The sequence below is a fragment of the Monodelphis domestica genome, chromosome 5 (assembly GCF_027887165.1).
Source record: "Monodelphis domestica isolate mMonDom1 chromosome 5, mMonDom1.pri, whole genome shotgun sequence".
Taxonomy (NCBI): Eukaryota; Metazoa; Chordata; class Mammalia; order Didelphimorphia; family Didelphidae; genus Monodelphis; species Monodelphis domestica.
The window spans coordinates 178,582,097-178,601,639 of record NC_077231.1 but is presented as its reverse complement, the minus strand read 5'-3'; the positions used below and the strand labels follow the sequence as shown (position 1 = coordinate 178,601,639).

The window sequence follows — 19,543 nt, the reverse complement described above, 5'->3', positions numbered from 1 at the left end:
TGTAGAAAAGAATGCTGAATTTGGAAGCTAAATTACTACATTCAAAACTTGCCTTTGACATTTAGTATACATGACAGTTTGGATAAGCAGTCAAACTATTCTAAGACTCAATGACTTCATTCATAAAATGAAGTTACTATCTGAACTCTAACTTCATAGGATTATCATATGAGATGTTGCTATATTTAAAGTACTTTGTATAATTTTAAAGTACCACATAAAAATGACTATTATCTATAACACTTTTCAAGTTATTTTGGAAAAAGAATATAACAAAAATCATGTCTGTCCCTATCTTTCCATGATATCCCCTAAAGGATCATACCCAATTACATAATTTAGCACACAATTAAATTTAAAAGTATAGGAATGACATGGTTAAGTCTCAGTATTCAAACTCTAATTCAAGGAGTTTGACCAAGATCAGATTCATAGTATAGAATCACAGGATTTTAAAGCTGGAAGGGACCACCACCACCATAATGATAATAAGCATTTATATAGTGTTTTTAAGGTTTTCAAAGTAACTTATAAGTATTTATCATTTTACCCACACAATACTAAGAGGTAGATGTTCTCTTCATTTTACAGATAAAGAAAGCAAAGCAGGAGAGGTTAAGTGACTTGCCTAATATCACATTGATAGTGTTGGACACCAGCTTTGAACTCAGAATTTCCTGACTTCAGAATAGCACTCTGTAAACTTGTACCACATAGCTGCCTCTCAAAATTAACTAGACCAACAATGGTTCAAAAATACCAAACAGATCCATCAACTTATGTGCCAGCACAGTTGGGGAAGACAGTCAGTCACTCCCCTTTGACCCCTTTTGTCCCATCCATCTCCCAGTGGTTCATCTTCCCCACCACTATTCCACCCCCCCCCCACTTGTTGCCTATTAGGGGTTCTAGGATCACAGGCACAGATCAGATTCTCTATTCCCCTCTCCAAGGGTAACTGCACCAGACAGATCTGTCTCCTGTGTGAAGTAAACAAGCATTTATTATGTGCTTCTGGTCCCTTCCAAGTGTTAATTATTGGGAATACAAAGAAAGGCAAACCACAGTCCTTGTTCTCAAGGAGTTCACAGTCTAATAGGGGAGACAACATTTAATAATAAGTATGTACAAACATGCTATGTACAAGATAAATTGGAGATAATCTCAGAGAAAAGGAACTAATATTAAGAACTATGAAAAGTCTGTTGTAGATCATGATTCTGACTCAGGCTTGAAAGAAGCCTGAAGGAAGGAGAGAGTTCCAGGCATGAAGGACAGTCAGGAGACCTTTGAAGAATAGCAATATCCTTGGATCAAAGAGAAACAGAGAAGAATAAGGTATCAGAAGACTAGAAAGGTAAGAAGAGGCCAGATAACAAAGGGCTTTTAAGTCAAAGGATTTTAAATTTGATTCTAGGATCTGATCAGGAGCTACTGGACTTTGATTAAGAAGGAAACCTGGTGACATGGTCAGACTTGAACTTCAAATGGAAATTCCAATCAACTGGGAAGTTGAGTGGAGGACAAACTAGAGGAGGGAGAGGCTTGAGGAAGGAGATCATTCAGCAAGTTATTAAAATAGTCCAAGTGGGAAGTAATAAGGCTCTGGACTCAGGGTGGAATAGTATTGGAGGAAACAGCTGGCATGTACAAGAAATATTACAAAGGTAAAATTGACAGAACTTGACAACTAAATAGATATATACATGGGTGTGGGTGATGAGAAAGAGGAGCCTGACATTTAAACCTGGTGACAGAGGATGGGAGTACTGTTGATAATCATAGGAAAGTTAGAAAGAAGGGAGGGGTTTAGGAGGAAGGAAAATAAGTTCAGTTTTGGCCTTCTTGAGTTTCAAGAAGTCTAGGGAATATTAGAGATGTCTCCAATTTGGCAGTTGGAGCTGGGAGGCTAGAGGCAGGATAAAGGTTGGGGATGAAGAATATATCTGAGAATCATTTGCATAGGAGTCAGCACATATAACAAGGCATATAAGCCAAGCACCCCCCCTCCCCACAGCCCCCACATTGCTCCCTTCCTAGCAGCCTCCCCTTACCATGTGGTTTAAGGTCTTTCTCCAGGTCTAAACAGAAAACAATTTTTATTAATGAAGAAAAAAATAGAATATTTTAAAATATAAGACTAGGGTTTGACATCTAGAACTCAAAACTCCATTCCATTTATTGGTAGAAAAGGAGGCCCATATTTTTATAGGAGTTGCAAGGAAGTATTGTTTTTAATATAAGGAAAGCATAGTATCAGCATTACTCACACTACCACTATATCATGTCAGTTTCTAAAGCTCTCCTTTCCATATTTTTCTGTCAATAGTATACAAGATACATTAGAAGACAGAATATGAAAGAACAGAGTTGAAAGAAATATTAGGAAAGTTGTCCAAGTTTATACTCATTTTATATTAAGAGAAATAAAAGTCCAGAGAGGGGAGGCAAATTGCTCAAAGCCACTTACCAGTTAAGAGAATCAAGACTAGTGGCCAGAAACAGAAACCAAAGAAATAAATACATAAAATCCAAATGTGTTGAATGCATATTTCATGAGTGCTGCAAATTTCATTCTTCACTGAATAGACATCTAAGAAACTATACACAGGGAACACCACTACTTGGGATAGCAACTGAAATAAATTTCTTTTAAGGGGGAAGGTGAGCATCTAAGTCATAATTTAGAGTGAGGAACTTCATCTGAAACTTAAGTTGTTGCCTGGGATGCTAAGGTTTTGTGTCCAATCACACAGCTTATTACATATATGAAAAAGATGAAAAAGCTGTACTGTATCCAAGACTGGTCCTTTACCTACTACTCCACACTGACTGTGCTGAAATCAAAGAATCACAGTCTGGAGAAAATAAAAGTTGAGTGGCAGAGAAAATAGAAAAAATATTGTTTTATAAAAGAATTTTGTAGAACATAGCAATTATCCAATAGGCTTTTTGACAGAAGCAAAAACTTTGAGCAGAGAGTAGTAATTCTATTATTAAATTCTTGTAGTAAATCTTATCAGTTAGTACTTTTCCCAGAGTTATTCACTCAGAATCATCCTCTGAGCTAAAATTTGGCCTATTTTATATGAATCATTCTGAATTTCAATTATCCGTGATGTTAATCAGAACTTTCCAAAACAAAAAATAAGAACCTTGAATTATTTACATGCCTATACTGACTGATGATATTTCTTCGAGAATAAGATACTCATTTACCTAATAAAAACTTGGAAGGTTAACGATGTACTGGTTTTGGAAACTCTTTAGTTCAGTACAAGATATGAGTATGGCTCGGGACAATGTCAGTAAGTCATCAACTACAGGTACAGAAATGATGAATAAAGCAAAGCCTCCTCACGATTAGGTCAACTGGAACAAAAGAATATTTACATATCAGTTTCCAAATAAGGAAATGAGAGTTTCTGTTGTTAGATCCCTCGTTTCCCCTTAATAGTTTGTTTTTTTCAAAGCATCTTTCTCATACTTTTTATTTATTTTCATATTATCTAGTGGATGAATGGCAAAGTATGTTTCTTCAAGTTACTGAATCAGGTGAAATCCGTCCAGAACTGCAAGTAGGCACCAGGGAAAGTAAACAAGAGTACAGAGATTGGTGATAAGGGGAGAAAGCTGGGGGATGGGGAGCAGTTTAATCTGAGCCTGGGGAGAGAGAAGAATCAAGTCCAGTGGGGCAATAAGAGCAAGTTGCTGTTTAAGTGAAAGTTAACAGAATGAGGTCCCTATTTCAGTGTCTAGTGGGAAGCCCTGATTCTAAGGCCACCCTGGGGTGGTAGGAGAGTGGAAGTCACGGAAGCGGACCTAGATCCCGGCTGTCATCCCACAGCGTCAGGCCGGTTCCTGCTGACGCAGGAGCCGGCTGGTCCTACGCACGGGATGAGAAGGAGGGGAACTGGGGTGGGAGAGAACGGGCCAGAAGCAGCCTGGCATCCCTACTTTAGAAAGAAGAGTGCCAGGCCCGGGGGCGGGTGACATTCTCTGGAGACTCCATTTTGGGGCAAAAAAAGAGTTGGAGGGGAGGGGGCTGGGGTGTCTAGGAGGAAGGTCCAAAAACAGCAAATAAAATTGTCCAAGATCCTTCAGCGCCCAGTCACTCTGATCCCCGAAACACTCGCTTCCTTCTCAGGTTCAAGAATCCAGGCGCCCATCCCCACCCACACCCCACACCCCGCCCCTTGTCCCTAGGAGCCCCACAGCCTCCGCCATTGTGCGCGAGGGGACAGCCGTGCATGGTCTCAAAGGCATGCCGGGAGTAGTAGTTCTCCTGTCCTTCCTAGGGGAAGCCCCCAAAGTGGGTCCCAGAGGAGGAGCACTACAATTCCCATAATGCCCGAGCCCGGGGGCGACGCGTGGAGCAGGCCGACAGCGACGAGGATGCCGGTGGTAGGACGGCCCTCACCTGCTGCTACCGCTGCTGCTGCTCCTGCGCCGCCGCCGCCACCACCACGGTGCGGTGTGTTCCGCTTCTTATTCTTCGGCATCTTGGGACGCCCGGTGCCGCCTGGAGCTGGAAGCGCAACGAGGATCAGCCGATGGAGCTGCACTTTTTACTCGTGCGTCTGTGCGGCGGGTGGCTAAGAGATAAATCTTCAGCTAACAACAAAGGCGAGAAACGGCGAGGGGAAGAGTGGGCGATGGCGGCAGCAGAAATCCCCGTGAAGAGCTGTGAGCGAAATCGATACATGTTTCTCACTAGCGCGGGAGCTAAGGCGGGGCGGTCAGGGGCCACAACGCCTTATGTACTGGGACCGCTTGTCGTCACCATCTATGGGCGGGGCCTCCGTCCTTACCGACCAATCCGGACAGACCAATCGACCCCTACTCCCCGCCACCTTGCATCCGGTCGGGTCTGTCAGAGGCATAGACTCCCAATCCCATCCTGCAACACGCCCTATGGAACCTAAAGGTCGGGCGGTCGTTGCTGCGCTGCATGCCGGGGGATGTTGTTTCTGGGAGCGTGACACCCCCGTAGGAGTGCTCTCCCCTCCCCCTCAAACCAGCTTCTCTCCTTGTCTCGCCGGCTTCACCCACGTGACCCCGCCCTCGTCTCCGCCTCCTCTGGGTCTCTTCCCAGGGAGTGACGCCTGGGCAATCACTAGGGTGAGCAATGGGGCAAACTCGTGTGTTGGGCTCCGCCCCTGGAGGCCCTTCCCCTCCCCCCTTTGGCACCAAGGGAGGGACTTAAGCCACAGTTTCTCTCCATGGTTTTCCTCCTATTTTCTTTCTCTGTTTCTCTTCCATTTTCACCGCTTTTTGACTTGGGTAGGGGTGGTGGGGTGCACCAGCTCCTAGATCATTGTTTTCTTTGTTCCCAAAGAAAATTTTCTTTCTTTTTTTAACTTACTCTATGTGGGATGATAGTATTTCTTATAGCACCCAGGGAAATTTTCCTAAGAATCGATTTGCTATCGGGTTCTAGATAAGGGAAGTATCAATTTACTGCTCTGCCTTGCCAATTACAGGGTTGATTTGGGGATACAGCTGACTTCTGAGAATTTAACAGCTGGTAAGGCAAATAGCAGTTATAAATAGTCACACTCAACAATATTTTCACATGTGATTCACACGTGGCTCCTTCAGATCATTTGTCATTCAGGGACTGTGTTAGACTCATCTCTAATAAAGACCTACCTACTCCCATGCCTCATCATAGGGTAGAAGTGACCCAGGCTTCTCAGAGGTAATGCCAGCCCAAATTGGCAGGTCCTACCAAGCCAGAAGAAAAGGTCAGAGGTATAGCTTTTGATATATCAAGTCTTTCATTGGAGGACAACTTCTTTAATTTTCTAAGAGTTCAACAGTGGAGAAAAAGAGTATCTATCCATGCCAAGTAAATCACAAACTCTTGAAAGATTAATGGCTATAATTATGATTCTTTAAGGTTATTTGCTGTGTTATGATTTTGAAATCTACATGTCTAGCTCAGCATCTTTGGACCAGAATGCTATCTTACTTTACATGGGAAGTGAGCGATGTGATTGACATATTCAATCTATCCCCAACACACATTCTTCAAACACCTTCTTTTGAGCCTGTTATCCTATCCTGTTATCCTTCATTCTCTACCAAATCCCTAGAAAAATCCTATCTACATTGGTTTTTTTCTAATTCCTTGCTTCTCATTTATTTCTTAATTCTTTTTAGTGGACTTAGCACTTCACCACCTAACTGAAACTTCACTCTCCAAAGTTAGTAATTATCTTATTACTGCTAAATTCAATGACCATTTCTTAGTCTTCATTCTTCTTGCACTTTCTGCTGGATTAGCATTATTGACTTCTCTACTTCCCTTTCCTAGACACTCTATTCCTTAGACTTTTATGAAATTGTTTTCAGCTTTTCCTTCTTGCTCAACCATTCTTTCTCGATCTTTTTTTTTCTGGATTATTATCTCTGTATTCAAGTATCATATGGTTCTGTCCTACATTCTTCTCTCTCTCTCTCTCTCTCTCTCTCTCTCTCTCTCTCTCTCTCTCTCTCTCTCTCTCTCTCTCTCTCTCTCTCTCCATTCATTCTTTTGGTGCCTTCATCTTTGTCCCAATTTCCAGTCCTGCTTTACCAACTGCCAACTGGATGGTACCACTTTCCTGTCCCACAGGCATTTCAAATGCAACAGGTCCAGAACAGAACTCATCTTCACCTACAAAATCATCCCTCCTCTTAACTTTCATATTTCTGTCAGGGGTGCCACTGACTTTTCACTCACTCAGGTTTGCAACCTCAGAACTTTTTCCTTTCCTGTACCTTGGCTACTTACAAAATCTTGCCAACTCTACCTCTATAACACTTCTCATATTAACTCTTCACTCAGAGGGCAACAACTTTAGGTTCAGAAGGTAAACTACATAGGACAAGAACTATTTCATTTTTGCTACTATTGCCATTGTTTACAGTAGTGCTTGGCATGTGGTAGGTATTCAAGAAATGTTTGTCAAATTTAATTGAAGTTCTCTGCAGTTTAGATAAAGATTAACCTGTAATATAACCAAATCTGGGATCATGATGTATATTTCATTATTCATGAAGCTGGATTCATAAATTGGAAGGAACCTCAGAAATTATATAGTCCAGGAGTTTTTCATCTGAGGCCCATGAATACCCATATAAATTTCAAAGGAGTACCAGAACTGTATGGGGAAAAAAATCTTCACTAACATATAATTTAAATTTAGCATTTCTTTTATTGAAGAATATTATTCTGAGTTGGGGATGACAGTTACTAGACTGTCAAAGACACAAAAATGCATTTAATCTATTTTATCAACTGCTATCTTGTTCCTTACAATCATTCCAAACAATTATATCATTCCTACACTCAACATTTAAAGCAGATGACTTAATGTCCCACTTTATAGAGAAAGTTAAGACTGTCTGATATCAACTTACTTCTTCTCTTCCATTCCTCACAGTTTTTCAGCATAATCATATTTGTCCTTCTCTGAGGGAGATAGGGAGTATAGGAGCTAGAGCATTGGACCTGGAACCAGAAAGACCTGAGTTCTGGTTCTGCGTCAGATACTTTCTAGTTATCTGACCTTGAGCAAACCACTTAACTGCTGTTTTCAGCAGGTTTCTTATCTGTAAAATGGGGATAACAAAAGCACCCATCTCATAGGATTGTTGTGAGGATCAAATTAGATAATATTTGTAAAGTTCTTACCATAGTGTCTTATACATAGTAGGCACTTAATCAATGAAAGTTCCCTTCCCTTCTCTTTCTCTTTGGTTCTAGAAGAGGACCCTCTGTTCCTCACTTAGGTTAATCCCTCTATCTTCTTCCTTGATGCAATACTTTCCCTCTTCTTTCAAGACCTTGCATCAGGAGTCACCCTTGTTTAACATTTTCATCTTTCTCTTAATGTGGCTACTTACACCATTATTTCTTTTTGTTCACTATACATTCTCTTCTCAACAAATTCTGTCTCTCTTCTGATACCACTCTCCTGATACCTCTCTTTCCAAAGTCATCAATGACCTTCTTGCAAAAATAGTCCTTTTACCTCCCTCTTATATTCTCTTAGAATATTTGAATGACCAACCTCTCCTAATAAAAACCCTCTTTAGACTTGCCTTTAGAGTCCTAATGCTTTCCTGGCTTTCCACCTACTCTCTAACAGCTTTCTGGTTCTTCCATCGGCATCTCACTTTCTTCTTAATCCTTTAATAAGGGTATTTGTGAAATTTATGAAAATGATAGAATTTAGTGAAATGAATTTTTAAAAGCCAACTATTGGATGTAATCAATTATCTTTAAAATTACCAATTAATTATCAATTGTTTGACTCAGTTTTTCTAACTGCTTTTCCCCCTAACTTCATTCTTCCATTAGCTTGCCATTTAAATACTAATTTTATGATTCCCTTTTTCCAAGAAATAGTTCTAACTCTGATATTCTGTATCTTAAAATGTATTTTCCATAAATGTCTTATTTTTATTAACTTCAATACTCAATATTATTCGATATTATAAAACATCTAGAATCTCACTGATATGGGTATTCTTTCCAATAAGGCAGATCACACTCCACCACTTCTGCCCATCTTGTGAGATTTTGTCCCAAACCTCCCATGAGTCCTTCACACTAGATATACACCTAACATATTGGGGTCAGTTCTTCCTCTTTTCTCTCAACACTGGAGAATGTGGGCTATTGGTTATCACTTGCATTACATAACTGACTCACTTCCTTATTTTAGTTTCATACCTTTAAGATTCTACTTCTACTGTAGACTATCAGATAAACATAATGTCTTCCAGATAAGAGTGCCTAAGCCTGCCTTGCTTTGGTTCTATCTAGACTAATTTATGACTTGGCTTTCTTGCCTGTCAACCTTTTATATCCTGGCCTGTATCAATCTTACCTTGCAGCTTTTGGTGTGCAACTTGTAACCAGTTTTGATTTCTGCTGGTCTAGCTACAATTTTGCCAAAATCTCTTAGTCTCCATGTCTCTATCTGATGTCTTCAGCTCTTGACTTTATTACCACATCAAATCCCCAAAGACCCTGCCAGCTGTCATGTAATCTAAGCCAGAGTATTTATGTAATTTGCTTATGCCCTAATGAATAATAATATTTTATCATATTAAATCTAATAAATCAAAAGTATCTGATCTGATAAGTAGTAGCAAAGACAAATGAGTTAAAATTCCACATTTAGTAAAAATCAAAAGTCTATTAAATTAAAAGATTGTCTATTAGATTGTCTAGTAAGCAGTTTCAAAAACCATAAGGATGAATTCAGAAAACTGATTGAGTGACTAACTGGTAAGAGTGATAAGTATTTATTTTTATTAGGCTGTTTCTGGCTATAGCTTAATTTATCTGGAATTTTATTAATGGAGTTCAAACAAAAGGCTTTACAGCATCACTGGGGCTTGACCCTTTAGGATCCTCTAAAAGATTGAGGATAGCCAGTAACTATATCGGAGTTAGTTCTAAGCAAAATTGTCAAACTTGTTTTCTCCTCAAACATCTCAGTGGGTCTGTTTTTCAAATTTTATTGGCATACTTCAAACCTCTCTGGCACCTACATCATACTGGTTTTAGCAAATTTTAATTGGCACTTATTAAGTGCCCATTGTGTGTTATTTTGAATTATACTCATTATTTACACTACTCTAATTTGTGAAATAAACATGTGATACACTATCCTTATTGAAATCTAAGTAGCTTTAGGCATAGATTTTTTGGGGGGATATCAATTCTAAAAGAAAATTATTTAGATCTAGAGTACAAAAAGAAAAATTAAATGGGATTTCAATGTTGGACTAGAGTAATAAACTCTGCATCCTTCATCTTTAGTCTGTTCAAAAGTACTCTTGTTACTTGATGCTGTAGGAGGAAAGAAAAAGGAGAGGAAGAGGGAGAAATAATGACCAAATAAAAATAGTTGTTACTTCTAAGCATTCATATCCTAATGGGGGGTGGGGGGAAGAAGAAGGGGAGGAGAGAGACAGACAGCATGTATCCATACATATATATATATATGTATGTGTGTGTGTGTGTGTGTATGTAATTAAATACAAAGTAATGTTAGTGGGTGGGAAAGCAGTAACCCTGGGGAGGTCAGGAAAGACCTTTTGCATGAGATGGTAGCTAAGCTAAGCTTCCCAGGTAGTTAGTTAGACATTCAGAGAGGCAGAGATGAAGAAGGAGAACATTCCAAACATGGAAGACAACTTGAAGTCCAAAGACACCAAAGGCAAGAAATGGAATGCCCTAGATGGCAAACAATAAAGTAGGTCAATTTGGTTGGAATGTAGTATGTATGTGGGGGAGTACTATGAAATCGTACTGGGAAAATAAGCTTGAGCTGTATCATGAGGGCTTTGAAGTCCAAAGATTTTTTTAAATGTATCCTAAAAGAAATATAGTTAGCAGACTTTCATTATCAAGGGAGTGACATGGCCTATAGTTTACAAATATCAATTTGGCATTTCTGGAGCATGAATTGGAGAGAGAAGAGGAGTTAGAAACAAGGAGGCTAGTAAAGAACCTATTGCAATAGTCTCACAGCAAGGGGTTATGAGGGTCTAGACGAAAATTGTATCCCTGTGAGCAGAGAGAAGAGGACCAGGTACATGAGATGTTCTTGAGGTAAAAATAAAATCTGATATCTAATTGGAAATTGTTAGGGAAACAGAAAAGGAAGGAGAGGGAGAGTGAAAAGTAAACAATAAATTACTCTTTAATTAGGTTGTGAACCTAAGTGACCAAAAGGAGAGCAGTGCCCTCAACAGTAAAAGGGAAATTAGGGGAAGTGAGTTTACATTTTTCATTCTTTACTTAGAAAAAACTTGTCTTCAGGAAAAGAACTGATAAACTCATTCATAGTACAATATAAATTCCATTTTAATAGAAGACTAGACCTTTAAGCCAAAAAAAGACTGAATCCCTCTCTACTGATGGAATTTCAGCTATCATTGAGCTTGTAAAGGGAGTATTTTAGGAATTAGAAAACCTAGCAAGAACCCCTAAGATTGTGACTAATTGTTAGGACCATTAATTATAAGCACCAGATTGAGAAAAAATTCAATCTTGTGTTCTCTGTTTCTCTTTCAGTATACTTCTTCAAGACTCTTAGATCCCAGAACATAGGCAGTCTCAACTTTTTCCAAACTGGCGAATATCATTGCATTTTCCAACAGTGAGAACCGTAGCAGGAAAAGATATAGTGAGGATTCTCTACTTCTCTAGAGAAACATCTGGCATTTTTCTGAATTGTGTAGTATTTTCTGCTAAGACAATTTAAAAGTACTTTTTTTCAATCTCCAATTTTCAAAATTAAAAAAAACTTTTAAGTTTAGAAAGTCATTTTTAGAACATAATATACTTAAGCTTTCATTTACCATGCTTATAATTTTGAAATATTAGATGACAGGTATTGAAAAATTATTTTATTGCTTTTATTTTTCTTTGAGTGTTCAGAAACACTCAATGGAAAACCTGAAGTTGGCCTAAAATTTTTAATTAAATAATTTAAAGGATATGAAAATAAAGCCTGGCATTTGATATTTTCTCCCCATTGTATGCTCTCTGAATATTTTTTTGTAACTATCAAAAGGTTTCAGAACTGCTGAAGCTTTGAAAGAATTTTTTCCTGAAGAGTATAATAATGGTACTTGCCTCAACACAAAGTATCCTTTAAATCTTTTTAAATGTCATATTGTATCTTTTAAAGTATCATTGTGTTCAACAGTTTCAACCTTGTTGGTCCTACAAAAGTCACTTTAAATCAGAGAATCTTAATCTGAAATTTATGGACTTATTTTTAAAATGTTATATTGATATATATATGTGTGTGTGTATATATATGAATAGTAACCTGATTTTGACAATCTATTTATTTTATAATCCTATATATATGTATTTTATATTATGTATTGAAAAACAGCATTCTTAGGGGTCCTTGATATTAAAAAAATCCCCAAAACTGATGTTTAAAATGTTGAGTAATCAAAATTTATCAATCAATGCCTTTAAGAGTTCAGGGGGTTTGTTATTCTGAGAATGAAAATGAAATATTATTTTGAAATCCAGCCACTTTCTGTTTTTCATCAAAAACTTTATCAACATACTGCCCCTGCCTACCTAATGTAGCTGCCTCTGAGATTCTCCATAAGAATAATCTGGGCAATTCTTTATTTGGAGAATGTCCTTCACTTCCCCTTATGTGTGAAAATTTGGGAAGATAATTTTGGTTTTGTTTTTAGTTTTCTTCTTTTTTTTCTTTGGAATGTTTCTTTCACAGGTTTAAATTTTTGTTTGCTTTTCTTATTTCAATCTTTTTAAATTGGTAGTTTTCATCATTAGAGTAGCAGAAAACATTAGACCTGGAAAGCAACCTCAGCAATCATCATCTTCCCAAAGCTTTCATTTGAAAGTTTCTGCTTGAAGAAGTTAATGATACACACAGTTAATAGCCAAGTTGAACCTGGAACAAAGTTTTGTTTCCCAACTCCCAGTTTAGTGTTCTCTCCATTCAGTTCCATTCATTCATCTTAATAAGAAAAGAAGCAAGCAAGGAAGGAAAGGGAGAAGAGATGAAGGGAGGAAAAAAGCATTTATTAAGCCCCTATATGTGATAAGCACTTTATACATATCTTATTTGATGAGAGATAGTACTGTTATTGTTCTCATTTTATAGATGAGGAAACTGAGGTGGTTAGTAGTTAAGATATTTATCTTAGGCCATTCTGAGTGACAGAGTTTAGATTTGAACTCAGAATTTCTAACTCCAGGCCTAGTTCTCCGTCTCCTATACATGTAGAACAGCATGCTTGGTGTAGAGTAGAAGAGATAAAATTTAGATAAAAGATAATCCCTGTTATTCATGTAGTTTATAGTCTAAGAGAGACTATGGCATACATAATATGTACAAACTTTTGTTATACATACATACATAAGAGGTTCAAGAAAAGTGCTATCTGAGGACCAAGTGAGAAGGTCATCACCAAAAAGGTATATCAGAAAAACTTTCCTGGGGGAAGTTGAACTTTAAAAATTAAACAGGGATTCAACACAAGAGATAGGGGAGGAAAGGTATCTCATGCATAGAGATAGCATGAGTAAAGATACAGACATTGGAAAACACAGGGCAAGTATAAGAGTTAATAAGTAGTCCAGTTTGCCTAGAATCTTGAGTATGGGAAGCAGTAATTAAATTAAATTATGGAGGACTTTGAATGCCAGACAAATTATTCTGAACTTCATTTAAAAGGCAACAGGGAATCTTTGAAGAGTAGGGAACAGAGGAATACCATGGCATGACCTTTTCAAAAAGACTTGGTTGAGAGCAGTATGAAAGTTAGTTTTAAAAGGGATAGAAATGTTAATAAATTACTGAAATAATGATAAATCTTCATTCTAGAGGACTAAGGATGAAACATACAACCTACCTCCTGCCAAATGTTAGGAATAAAAAATTAATCAAGGGGACTATATACCAGATTTTTAAGTATTAGTAAAGAGAAAGAGAGAAATAAGATTTCCAGCCTTTCTAACTTAAAGTAAGTACCCAGTCAAATTAATTCTAACCCATTAATTTCCAGATTTCTCCATGGGCCCTGGTCCAATTCACAAGTAGAGGCCAGAGAGCCCAGCTACCCACATGGTGGGTCTGGCCAGACAAATTAAGGCCAGTCAAGGAGTGGGCTTGAGTTCAGGAAATGACCTGAGCCCAAGAACCTGGATGCCCAACTAGGCGGCGCCTTGCCACTTGCCAGAGATGACTTGCATAGATGAACCCTTCCTGGACCACCAAGAAAGGCCTTCTTCCATGAGTCCAAAGAAATGGCACAAAGAGCCCAAAATGCTTTACATGCTGGCTTTTCAAGCTCAGTCTAAGCCCTCTCAGAGGATCCTTCACTTGGTCCAGAGTTGAAGAGGTGAAACTCTGTCTTCATGTATAACAGCCCCTGACTTCCAAGACTTCCCCCAGGTCAGAAATATGATCTGTCCTGCTAGCAGATTAAGACATGCAATTCTATGAATCCTATGACTGCTTACTCAGATGAGTCTTCCAGGATTGGACTTGGTTGGAGGTTCCCCAGATAGTTAATTCACACACAAAAGGGATAAACTTAGAATGCAGAATGTGACATATATATTTTTGGACATAGCTGATGTAGGAATTAGTTTTGATGGACCACACATTTGTTGTGAAGGTTTTCTTTTTTTCCTTCTTAAATTGTTCAGGCCTGGGCGGGGGAAGGGGGGGCTGGAAAGGACAAATAATTAATGATTGTAAAATAAACAAGTAATTTTTCTAATAGTCCTCAATGGGGTTGGTAATCAGAGATTAAATTAGATTTTGTGGCAGTAGAACACAGAAAAGACAGAAATGAGAGATTCCACTAAAGTAGAATTCTGATAGTTTGGTAACTGATTGAATATAAGGCATGAAAGGAAAAGTTCAAAGAGAACAATGGTTAAATAGTGGACACTATTTCTATAGTGAAATCAAGTTTTGAAGAAAAGAGAATAAATTTGATTTTGTAGATATTGTGTTCAAGATGCTGATGGGACATCCACATGGAGTCATACTGTAGGCAGTTAGCAATGCAGGTTTGGAGCTGGCAAGAAAGTTCTAGATAGGTTCAAAAGTCATCTCTGTAAAGGTCAGAATGGAAGCTGTGAGGAAAGACTGCCAAGGGAGAAAGAAATGGGAGGAATGAGGTCAGCCCCTTTAGAAACACATAATGGTAGGGAAAAGAAAGAGGAAGTTAGACAGATAGAGAAGCAGTCAGTGGTTAGAAATCTAAGCAGAGAAACAGGAGAGTTCCTATAGCCTAGTCAGAAATGAAAGCTAATAGGGGGTGGTCAAGAGTGTGAAATGCTGCAGAAAATTCAGGGAGGATGTAGAATGGGGAAGAGCAGAAAGTGTTAACAATAGAGTAGGTGGCAGTTTTCCTTCAAAACAAGGGTTGAATTAATGCATCAGGATGCCTTAAAGGGTAATACCAATGCAGCAGCACCTTGTTTTATTCCAGATACAAAAGGAATGATAGTGAGTTCAACCTATTGATTAGAGACTTCCCTTTGTTTATAGAGTTCTTAAGTCATATTCATCACAGTTTTTTCTCTGTATTTTTATGGCTTGAACTTAACTGTATTTGGAGATTTCTCCTACTCCTGCATTTTAAAATTATTACTAGGATCCATGTCCCATGTCTCATTTCTCTAATCTAACCCTGATATATAGAATGAGTACAAGAGGAATATTAGATAAACACAGATCCTGCATAGTCAAGAAATACACAGAAATTATGACCAAATATAGGAGTTTTCTGATATTCCACTTTCTACCTTTTTTCCATTCTTACTCTCTCCTCACCTCCTCTCTTTTCTCCCCTCCCCCCACAACATCAAGTTGCATAGCACTTCTGAACAGGCTACTTGCAGGAGTCCCCTTAAGTTAAGTTAAACTTAAATAAGAGGCATGAAGTACATACTTTAGTCCCAACATTGAAATCTCATTTTTATTTTCCCTTCTTGAATTTTCACCTAAATATTTCTATTTAGAAATTAGTATCTCATATTCATATGCATAAAGCTATTTAGATTTCAGTAAGGATGATATGGTACATATTTATTTCACATATGTGTATTAATATAAATAATAAATATAATCAAAGAAGATATGTAGTACATAAAGGTATAAAGAAAACCAATGCCAAATCAAATCAATAAGTGTTACTGTAAATATTAATCACTCATTACTGTCAGCCCTATCCATCACAGTCCTATGTCATGCAACAAAATGTGCTTGCTTTGGAATCTTAATTTACATTTGCTGCCTTCAACTTTTATTTGCTATTAAGCTATAACTGCCCCATTTAAGGTAAGAGAAGTTTGAGGGCCTGTTTTTCCCCTTTCGCCCTCAAGTATTATTTGAATCAAAGGGGAAAAAATATTAGCTACAAAGAGATGAATGAGGAAAACTATTGCAAGAATAATTCTCTACTGGGGAATTTTACTATGTTGTGATTGGAATTTAGTGTAACACTTGTCTATTCTGGATCTCATCCAAATATGTTTTAGTTTTGGGAAATACTAGACAGTATTCTGCAGGCCAATGATGCCAAATTCAAATAAAAACAGATGCCTTCTGTCCTCATATTTACTTAGAAAACCACAAATTAACATTATCTATTGTACTGCATTTTTATTTATTTTGTTGAGCATTTCCCAGTTCCATTTTAATCTGGTTCTGGCTAGAGTCAGTAGTTTTTCAGACTTCAATTCTGATCCTTCTGCTGTAGGAGTCAGAATGTAGGTCTGGAGCTAGGAAGAGAAGTCAGGGCAATGAATATGGATTTGGAAGTCATTTCTATTATATCACAGTACACATCCATATCTTGTCAGAATAGCATTATTGAATAAACACTCAGAATGGCATAATAGCAAAGTTTTAGTATATTGAAAGGAGTATCCTAGAGTAGAAAGAACATTGGCTCTGATGAAGGAAGGTCTATGTCCTGCCTCAGATGCCTACTACCTACATGACTTTGGGCAAGTCACGTAATCTCCTTGTGCCTGAGTTTCTTCAACAATAAAATGGAAACATTGGACTAAATGAGCTATGAGGCCCATTCTAGCTCTTGATCTATGATGATGTCAAGAGGCATGGGATTGTTGCTAGAACACCATGAAGTAAGAAGATCTGAGTGTGAGTGCTAACTCTTAACTGTGTATTCACTAGTGCATGGCAATTAGTAAGTCACTCAGCCCTCTGAGGAAACCCTTAATTGCCCCATCTGTAAAATAAGAATGATAATTCTTGCACAATATATTTCAAAGTTGTGAAAAAATAAAGTGAACTCTCATTATAATTTACATTTATATGATTATAGTTCACAGGTGTTGATTCCAAATAATGTAGTGTTTAAAAAATAGGTAGTGTCCTTTTTCTGTCCTCTAGAAAACTTAAAACATTTTGAGTTTAATAAATGATAATCAAGATTAACCTACTAATAACTCAGCCATTTGACTTTTACGTTCCTCTAAAATGTATGGCTAAGGAATTGCATTGGCCCCATTTTGCATATAGAAAGACATAAGAAAAGGGAACTCAAGGTTATACAATAACTAAACTGAGATAATTCCAATGCCCACTCATCCAATATAAATTCTCCCTTAAATGATGTATAAGTAGCATCTATACACTAAAGGAATTGGGCGGAACAGTGGGTTTTACTCAGGTAGTTAGGTGGTACACTGGATAGAATCCTGAACTTAGAGTCAGGAAGAACCAATTTAGTGTCAGTCTCAGAAACTTCTTAGCTATATGATCCTGGACAAGTCACTTAACCTTTGTGTACCTCAGTTTTCTCATCTATAAAATGGGGATAATAATAGCACTTAGCTCCCAATGTTGTTTTCAGGATAAAATGAGATATTTGTAGAATTAGTATTAATATTATATTAATAGTATATGATAAAAACAGGTAAAACAATTTAATGGCAATCCTCTTAGAATAAAATAGAATTTTTGAATTTTCATAACTGAGAGGGACCTGTTGAATCATCTTACCCTAATTGAAAATTGAGACCCTGAGTGACTAAGGAATTTGCCCAAAGTCACACACCTAAATTAATGACAGTCAGAACAAAAATTCTTATCTCTTGACTCCTAGTCCAGTACTCTTTTCACAGCACCATCCTTGGTGCCTCTAATTTTAAGATTTATACCATCACCAATATATATCTAGCTGGGTGCCCCTGGACAAGTCATTTAATCTCAATAGTCTCCTCAATCTGGAAAAATGACAATAATAGTATCTTCTTCACAGGATTAATCAAATGGAAATAATGTAAAGCACTTTGCAAACCTTTAAGCCTTTTATAATTACTTTCCCATATTTATTCCCATTCATTTAAAATTGGATTTAATATATGCTATTTTTGTTTGTAGATTCAGAAATTCCTTTTAAAAATTCATAGTTGTCACAGTGACCAGAAAATTATGAACTATCACTCCAGTGTTCATCTCCATGGAAATTGAATCTCCCCCAAACAATAAGCCTTTAATAAATCATAGTGATCTAGTGAGGTATTTACCTCCTACCTAAATGATAAGTACTTTTAGAATGATTGAGCTCAACAAGGCCATTGGCATCACAATTCCATAAATGATCTTCAGTTTTATAGACATCAGGAAAACTGACCTGTTTGTTGTCATCTTAGATTTTTTCTGTCCAGTGTCATTTCTAGAAAGTATTATTTTATTTGCTATAACACTCTACACTACAGGAAGATGAAGTCAAGTCTGTGGCATATCTGCAGCTCAAATGTATCCCTACATTTCTTTTTTGGACCATATCTGTGATTTCCTTGGCATCAGGAACTGCTGATGTGGGAATTCCCTTTACCATTGTAGATGACTTGCTCTGAAACTTACTGTCCTTAAAGAACTACATTTGATAAGTAAATGTTTAACTGATGTGCCCAGATTCACAGATCTAGTATATATAAGGGGCCATACTTGAATTCAGGTCTTCCTAATTCTAAGGCCATCTCACTATCTATTCCACTATACTGTGTGTCAACCCATTTTCAACCCAAAACTAAGTCAGAGAACATATGACAATCAATAGGAAAAATAAAATCAAAGTGTCTGACAATAGTAGATACATTTTTATTAATCTTTATTTTCTTAGTAACCTCCCATTACTAAGAGGCAACTTCTAAAAAATTCCAGTCACTTCCTATCACTTCTAGGATAAAATATAAAATCATCTGTTTGGCATCCAAAGCCTTTTATCACCTGCCTCTCCCACTCGACATCTTTGTAGTCTTCTTACATTCTACACCCCATCATGTATTCTGCAATCCAGTGACACCTGCCTCCTTGCTGTTCCTCACACAAGATACTCCATCACCCACTTTTGTGCACTGGTTGTCCACTGGGCCTGGAATCCCCTTTCATTTCTGCCTCCTGGCTTCCTTCAAGTTTGAGCTAAAATGCCACTTTTGTCAAGAAGTGTTCAGGCCTTCTTAATTTTATTGTGCTCTCACTGTTGATTATTTCCAATTCACATAGTTTGTATATCATTTAGTTTTGTGTGAAATTAACAAATATATAACCACTTATCTACATGTGAGCATTAAGAAAGAATGCCAAGTCATGTGATAGGGAGAGACCACTTTGAAGCCCTGACTTCCTGAATGAGCTGGCAGATGATGTGCCTGGTGATGGGGCTAGAGGACAGGGCTACTGAGAGAGCCCAGTAAGAATGACATCATTGTTGGGGAGGGAGGGGGTGCCAAATAGGAACTCTCTCTCCTTTGGAGTGGATCCCATCCTGAGCCAGGTCTCTCCTTGCTCTGCCCAGCACTTTCTGATCTTGTTTTTCCCATGCTGCTGCTGAACAGGCTAACGCTGGCTGGGAATCTGAGAACTGAAGAAACACAGCAGCTTGGCTGAGAGACTGTTAGTGAAGGGTGACCTGATGATATTTTCCTCTTTTTTTCCTCTCTCACCTTTACTAATAAACATAATTCCATAAAGAGTCTCTTAGA

The 19,543-nt window shown here is 37.8% G+C and overlaps 2 protein-coding genes across 5 annotated transcripts in view; one reads left to right on the top strand and one right to left on the bottom strand.

Moving 5' to 3' along the window:
* IFRD1 (interferon related developmental regulator 1) overlaps positions 1 to 19,543 on the bottom strand; it is a 56,044-nt gene that overhangs the window by 17,560 nt on the left and 18,941 nt on the right. For 2 of the 4 annotated variants that reach the window (XM_007504150.3, XM_056799559.1), the window contains exon 1: positions 4,421 to 4,551. The exons of the other annotated variants lie outside the window; for them this stretch is intronic. In XM_007504150.3, the coding sequence (XP_007504212.1) occupies positions 4,421 to 4,502 (82 nt within the window). In that variant the 5' untranslated portion in view covers positions 4,503 to 4,551. Of the gene's footprint in view, positions 1 to 4,420; positions 4,552 to 19,543 lie in introns of those variants that run through there. 4 annotated transcript variants of the gene reach the window in all.
* Positions 3,245 to 19,543, top strand: part of LOC130454728 (uncharacterized) — a 42,558-nt gene continuing 26,259 nt past the window's right edge. Inside the window, exons 1-4 of the mRNA XM_056800655.1 lie at positions 3,245 to 3,326; positions 3,848 to 3,918; positions 4,148 to 4,246; positions 4,299 to 5,121. Coding sequence (XP_056656633.1) covers positions 3,245 to 3,326; positions 3,848 to 3,918; positions 4,148 to 4,246; positions 4,299 to 4,925 — 879 coding nt within the window. The 3' untranslated portion in view covers positions 4,926 to 5,121. The remainder of the gene's footprint in view (positions 3,327 to 3,847; positions 3,919 to 4,147; positions 4,247 to 4,298; positions 5,122 to 19,543) is intronic.